This window comes from Cottoperca gobio, chromosome 20, assembly GCF_900634415.1.
Source record: "Cottoperca gobio chromosome 20, fCotGob3.1, whole genome shotgun sequence".
Lineage (NCBI taxonomy): Eukaryota > Metazoa > Chordata > Actinopteri > Perciformes > Bovichtidae > Cottoperca > Cottoperca gobio.
The window spans coordinates 2,410,369-2,417,576 of NC_041374.1; the positions used below are offsets into that span (position 1 = coordinate 2,410,369).

Sequence of the window (7,208 nt, forward strand, 5' to 3'; positions counted from 1 at the left end):
CATCGCCTGTCTTGTATTGTTTTTCATCCTCCTGCTGTGTCATTGTTTTTTCTCTAAGTCTTCCCAAATCCTCTTCACTCAGTTTGGTTCGTCTTGTGCCCACAAACACTAGTATCTGATGGCGTCTCATGCACACACACACACACACACACACACACACACACACACACATGAGCTGTGTAATACTCTGTGTGTATAAATAGCCTGGAAAACTGTTTAATCATTTCTTTTATTTACAACACACTGCAGTCAATGCACTGCCCACCACGGTTTACAATCCTGCTTGATTTGTTAAGATCTCAAAGCCCCTGCATCAGCGCATCAGAACATCAGCTCTAAATCACGGGGAGGCTCGCCAATAAACAGACAGTCCCTTTGAAAAAACACGGAAAATCTTTCCATTGTGCATTACATCAAAATCTCACTTTATTATTAATATTTTTTCTAATGAATCCACATTAAGCCCAATGCTTATATATATATATATATATATATATGTATATATATATATGACAATCTTCAATACAATCCTTCCTGCACAATTCAAGGAAACATCCTTGAAATGTGATGTGTGCATGCACTGGAGAATAACTGATGGTGATGAAGTCAGGGGTGAGTGAGGGGGGCGAGTAACACCAGTTAATCCACACAGTGCGGTGGCAGCAGGCATTTGGACGAAGTGTCCCGCAGCTCTACGCTCTTATCAGCTTCATCATCATAGGTCCAAAGAGCTTCCAAACTTACATCGATTGGAAAGACCTGCACCAAAGAGCAGCACAAATACTGTACAAGACATATCCACAAGAAAGTCCAACACCGTGTGCCATCAATAAGACTGCGTGTGAAAAAGTAAGTCTTACTTGAAGAGTAATACTGTTCGAATGAAGTCCGAGCCCTGTTGAGAACAAAGTGAAGTAAAAATCCTCTTTACGCTGTTACTGTTTAACTCCTGCAGGACCGGTTTACTTATCTGGACCGGGACCAGCTTACGTCCGTGGTCACTGTTTTCCAAATGCACCACACTGTGGTTGTGAGTTTTTCCAATTTCCTGGTGCACCGTCTTCCTCAGCAGCTGAGGATCTTGATGAAGGCCCGTCTGAACTCGATGTTGAAGGTGGTGTAGATAATTGGGTTAAGGGCACTGTTGACATAACCCAGCCAGGTGAAAGCACTGTAAAGCCCAGATGGCACGTAGCATGTCCTGCAGTGGGTGTTCAGAATGTGAGTCACAAAGAAAGGCAGCCAGCAGATGAGAAACACCCCTGGAAGAGCCAGAGAGGTATGGAGAGAGGACAAAACAAAAAAGCACAAGAACAAAATGGTAAGAAACAGTCTTAACAAGAGGTCAATTAAAACTCTGTTGGGTTCCAGTTAACCTGTACTTTGTGTGGTATTCAGGAAGTCACTTAGTATCCCGAGCAGCAGCCAATCATCGTTTTTTATTTAGACAGTTGGATGAAAAGTGCCACAGTTTTCCCCGACACCAGTAATGAGACACCTCTGATTACATTTTGTCAGCAGGATCCATGTGCTAGAGCTAACATGACCAGGCTTATAGCACGCTGGCTGATAATGGGAGTGTGTGGAAGCTGTGTCAGGAGATACAGTGTGCACCTAAAGCCAGCCAGACATTTCAACTTGATTTATTGTGACTCAAAATATGCAGCAAATGCACACGGAGTAAGAAAATGTGCTGGTGCCATCACCGGCAGTTAAGAGACAGTACAGGTGACCGGGTACTCAGGGCAGAAAAGACCATCAGGAAAATGTTAAAGGATTTGTAGCGGAATAAGCAAGTCTCCACACAAACTGCCTGAACAGTGGAAATCGCTCATAGTTCAAGTGTTAAAGTGAGTAAATGCTTATGTGGATCAAAAGGCTTGAGATAATTAGATTATTTTAATCAAGTAGTCTCCATCCAGGGTTCATTTAGGCCAGTGGTCTTCACTATTAGAGCCACATTGAGAAGACAAAGTCAATAGGAGAGCCACTTTTACCGCAAAGTATGAAAAGCTACATCCAGTCATCCCACCCAGAACATACAATATGCAAAGCAGGATTATCTTCATACTGGGATGATGTTGAGAAGGTTTTTTGCCCGAGCCAAACTCCATGCGATCTCAAAGGATGCCTCAGATGTTCAGCTGTATTAGTCGTCCTGTGTTTGAGTCTTTGTTGTCCAGAAACAGAAGAAAGCTGCTCTATTTTATTTACTCATTTCTCTTCCAGGTGCGTAAATTTCGTTGAATTTTGGATGCGTCGTTTGGAAATGCGGCTCCGAATGACTTGAAACCAGAGCGGGTGTGTTTGCACATGAAGCACAAAGGGTTCGACTCGTGGAGGACAAATACAAACTCCTCTGTCCACTTGTCTTGAATGTTCCTTTACTCGTCTTGTGTGTCTCGTACCTTTCTCTTTCTTTTATAACGGGAGCAGCTGTTGTCTGTCCACAAACCACATCTCCCTCTCCATTTGCGGTGGTTTGATGCTCCAAAGCCAAGCCAAACCATTGTAGCGCCAAAACTGGTCAGTGTTCCGCTGAACAAGTTTAAATATCTTGTTTCTGGTCTATATTTGCATCTTTTATCAATTATTCTGATCTATTATTTGTATTATTTGTAGGCTAATAGAGCAGACAGTCATATCTATCACCCCTTTGTTTAGTCTACTGCCACGCAAGCCACCAATTAAAGCTTGGCGAGCCGCTCGCGCAATGAGTAACACTTGTTTAGGGTCTTTTCATACTTATATACATTTGATTTTTTATTAATTTCTTTATACTAGGTATATTGTTTCATATTGTGGTAGCCAGTTTATTTTAGAAATAAAAATGAAACTATGGCCAAGCTGCGGCTTAGTAGCATTGTTGACAGGCGTGATCACTATAAGAGGTTTCTACTGTGTTGAGTGTTACCACCACCTTTGCATTCTCATTCCCACTTAAGACGATCTCCACTTACCGAGCACGATGGCCAGCATCTGAGTGGCCTTTTTCTCCCGAGCGTGCATGCTCCTGAATCGTGAGTTGTTGATATGAGAATGAGCCATCGACCGCAGTGACGTGTGTGTTCGTCCATTGGACAGATCCTTCACCTCGCAGCTCATCCTGACAGTAGGTCGTTGGTTCTGGTTGTTGTCCTCCTCCTCCTCCTCCTTGTCCTCCTCCTCCTCCTCCTCCTCTCGCTCCTGCTCCAGATCCAGCTCGGTGCGACCGCAGGAGGCGTGGCTGATGCTGCAGCAGTTCTGCATGTCCACCGGGGGCAGCGCAGAGTTCTCCAGAGGGCCCGTCTTTGGACGTTTGCGCCACAGACATTCTGACAGCAGGTTGGGCTTGGAAGGACTTGAAGGCTCCACACTCTGCTGTTGGAAACAATTATACAGGATTACGATCAGCACACATATTCAATAACATGTAGTTTTATTGTACTTATGTAATTAAAGCTGCACTGATTCATATTTGTATATAAACAATAACATTAAAGGTGCCAACTCTGCAGTTCCCCTCAGAGTGTTTTAGCGTCTTTCAGCTAATTGTTTTGGTTTTCGCTCACATACAGGCAGCACTTTTCTGCTCTGATACACCTACACTGCATCTCTTCCCTGAGAGTTGGAGACCACATTTGAGCAAAAAGGATTAAAATTTTGATTTACATTTACAAGAAACAAGAAAGTATAAACGTCATCTTAATAAGGTGATATGAACAATTTGTCAATGTTGTGTTTTCAGCTTCTGTTTCCAATCACCAAGAAAACTAATAAATGAACATATTTATTCTCTTACACTTCTTCTCTATCTTTGGAAACATTCCCTTCATCCTATCCTGCCTCCACATCGTATTATTAGAAGCCGGGTGCTTCTCCAGTGAGCCTACGAAGAGAGAGCATGACTCAGAAAGTTGCAAATCCAATCCATCTCAGAAGTGCTGTAGTGTTCAGACAGATTGATAGGAGGAAACCTCTGCACCTCAACTCCAACCTTTTGAATCACCGATGCAGTTAGCATTCAGCATACATCAGTGTGACTGCAATATCTGCAAAACCATTTTTTATAGCCTTCCTCCAGCCAATACTTCCAATTTCTAAAACTACAGCTTCACTGAGTCTTTTCCCGCTTGGGGCGATAAGAAGAGTCATCAAATAGTTAAAAGTATTCAACAATGTGTGTTTCCAGTACAGCCAATCTTCTCTTACTTCACACATTACAGATTGCTCTTCCATCTGCCTTTGAGCAGTCTGTTGATTATGCAGGTGCTGCAGTGCGTCACCCACAGACTTCGCTCAGCTGACAAGTGACCAGGTGACGAAATGCAACCAAGCCACGCTTCAGAATCACAATGTTCAGCTCCTTCTCAGACCCCTGGGCTGTGACCGCATAGCGGAACGAAAAACTCAAGTGTGCATGAACATGGAAGCTGGCAGACTCTCACGAAAAGCTAAAAACAGAACCTCCTTTGCGTGCCACCATGTCACAATACGCCAACACAGTCAATATGTCAGGCATTAGACTGCATTCTGCAGAACGAGAGCTTTGAAAGAGATCAATTAAATAATCTCACAGTTGAATCTTGAGTTTAAAATAGCCCCTACCACTTTAATCCTTATAGGTGACAGGTCCTGCTTTGCCTTGGGAGTCTCTTCTTGTAGACAGGTCTCCTAGGGATGACAAAGAGAACAATATTTTCCAGAGAAATTAAAATTTCTTTGAGGAAATGTTGCTTTTTTAATTCAGACAACACGTTTTGTCAAAAGGGGAAATTAGAGCTTCTCTGCCGTGAGTAACAATAGAGTAATATTTAACCTAGTTTTGCTCATTTTAGATTAAATGATCATTCTTGGTGCAACCAAGTCTGTGCATCTCAGAGGCAGCTTTTCAACCTCCAACAAATCTCGCTGAGTGTCCCTGACACACACGTGAGTTACGATTCACGTCTTATACGTTTTCAATCACTTTCTCTCCCGAGCCGAGCGCTGTTCGACTCCATTAAAACTCACCGCAGAAATAAAGATAAGTTGCATTTGAAGCGAGCCTCCTTCTTCGTATCAGTATCCTTCTGTTGACTGAGTCAGAGTCCTATTATGTTATTTCAAAACACATTTCCATTGTAACTCTCTCAGCCGGATCTCCTCCAGGACTCTCACAGTGAGTGTTTGCACTCATGGATGAGATCTCAAACTGGGGCTCAACGACAACCAATCATCTGTAAACTGCTGTTAAAAAAAGACTTGACTGGGACTTAGTATGCAATGAAGGGGAAACATGTTGTGGAAGAGTCTTTTATACACCACACAAACACATAGGGTGGGTACAGATGCACAGACTGGTGTATCTTTGCCCTTGGTTAAAAGATAAAGCCATCAATTTCTTTTTACTTTATCTTTGTAACATAACAGCTGAATAATATAACAACGTACAAGAAGGTTAAATCCATTATTTGTAAGATAGATGTAACCGGGATCAAAGAGCTGACAGCTGCTTGTGACGGTTTAAAGATTAAACAGCGTAACAGAGAAACATCTCAAAAAACTGATATAGTGTTAATTACCTTAAAGACGGAGCACATTCCTATCTCATTAGATCCACTTATGTAACTTGATACCTATTTTAATTAAGAACATTTGTAAACTTTGACATGTCTGAGAGGCCACTCGCACACAGTTACACAGCTTTTCTCTCCTATTAGAGCAAAGAGATACTTCTGAATCCTTTTAACCTTCAAATGACTTGTAGAAATTCATGTAATTGAGAAATAAACGGTTTTTAAATTTGGCAATTTCACGAACAAAAGTGTTTCAACTTCCCTGCGATGGAACAAGTTACGAGGCTTTGAGGGAGGTTTGGCTGGTCCGACAGAAAAGGTCCAATGTGAAAGTGAATTGTAATTTGCAAGTCATTATGAGTATAAAGTGAGTGGATCTCATCTACAAAGACTCAGCTTATTAGGAGCTATTAAAAAAAGAATGGCCGCCTTATTCTGAGTCTTTATACAATCAAATATAAAGAGTTTCATGAAGGTGGTATTCTCTGTATAATAAGTCAGGTACCACTTCCTAATAAGACACCCTTCATAAAGGGTTTATAGGTTGTAAGTAATGGCTGTATTAATGAATTTATTATTACTTTAATAGATCCGTTAGAAGCTGTTAATAAGATAACCTTTTGGTTGCCAGAATGTGAACAATCCCTCTCAAGTCATTAAAGTAAACACTTGTATCACAGAACATGTCAGTGCCATCGGAATGATCCCGTTTCTGATGCAAACTATGGCGAAGGGTTTTGATGTTTTGATTGAAAATGCACGAGGCTGCACTTTATCTGTATGGCGTGTGTTCATTCCAACAGTACAAAGTCTCTCGTAAGTCAATAATAAAAGTTTCTAATATGCCGTCACATCAAGTGAGTCATGAATAAAGCATCAGTATGAGTGAAAACATTGAGACGACTCACCACAGATGGCGGCACTGAGCCAGGCTCCACCTTTCCGCTGGCCTGGCGGAAGGCGATCCTCTTCCTCCTCAGCCTGAGGAAGACGTAGATGCGGATGTAGACCAGCAGAGTGACGATAAACGGCAGGTAGAAGGACACCACCGACGAGTAGATCACAAAGTCGGGGTTGGAGATGGAGCACACCATGGGGTCATCTAAATCAAAAACAAAAATGTTTTTATGCGAAACCAGCCTGGGGTAATAAAAGAGACAGTGGGCGGGATTTATAGCCAACCTCTGATCCTGGTGCTGAGGCTCTTCATCTTGAAAATGACCTTGATACGAAAGATTTAAGTTCATTGAGTTTGGGTGATTATTAGGAAGGATCGCCACCATTAGACTGAATATACTCACAAGGGGCCTGAAACTGAAATCAGTTTGGACATTTAGGATAGCGTTGCAGAAACATGTTCCCTAACTGCATTTAGGGAAACATTTATCTTATTTTAGGATACGAACGTAGCCACTACAGAACCTTTCGATTTCACAAGACTGGCGTAGACTCTGTCCGGAATCAAATAACTGCCTCACTGTTGTGAAGACAATGAAGACGTGGAACAACATGAACACATGAATGTAGTGATTGAGCTGTAAGAAGACGCTTTAAATGACAATATGATAAATAATAATAATAAATGATTAACTAAAATAGGGTTTCCTCGTCTCCAGCGACACGATAACAGCAAATTAATTGCTATTGGATTATAGATGTTAGGAGCCAACG

At 41.9% G+C, this 7,208-nt stretch overlaps 1 protein-coding gene across 1 annotated transcript; it reads right to left on the reverse strand.

The window, feature by feature from the left end:
- Window positions 1–523: 523 nt before the first annotated feature.
- Window positions 524–6,747, reverse strand: LOC115025762 (D(3) dopamine receptor-like). The gene is made up of 5 exons (XM_029458226.1): window positions 6,720–6,747; window positions 6,446–6,639; window positions 4,588–4,653; window positions 2,961–3,360; window positions 524–1,262 (listed from the first exon to the last, which is right to left on the reverse strand). The coding sequence occupies exons 1-5, from the start codon at window positions 6,745–6,747 to the stop codon at window positions 1,066–1,068; spliced, it is 885 nt and encodes a 294-aa protein (XP_029314086.1). The 3' UTR covers window positions 524–1,065.
- Between the last annotated feature and the right edge of the window lie 461 nt (window positions 6,748–7,208).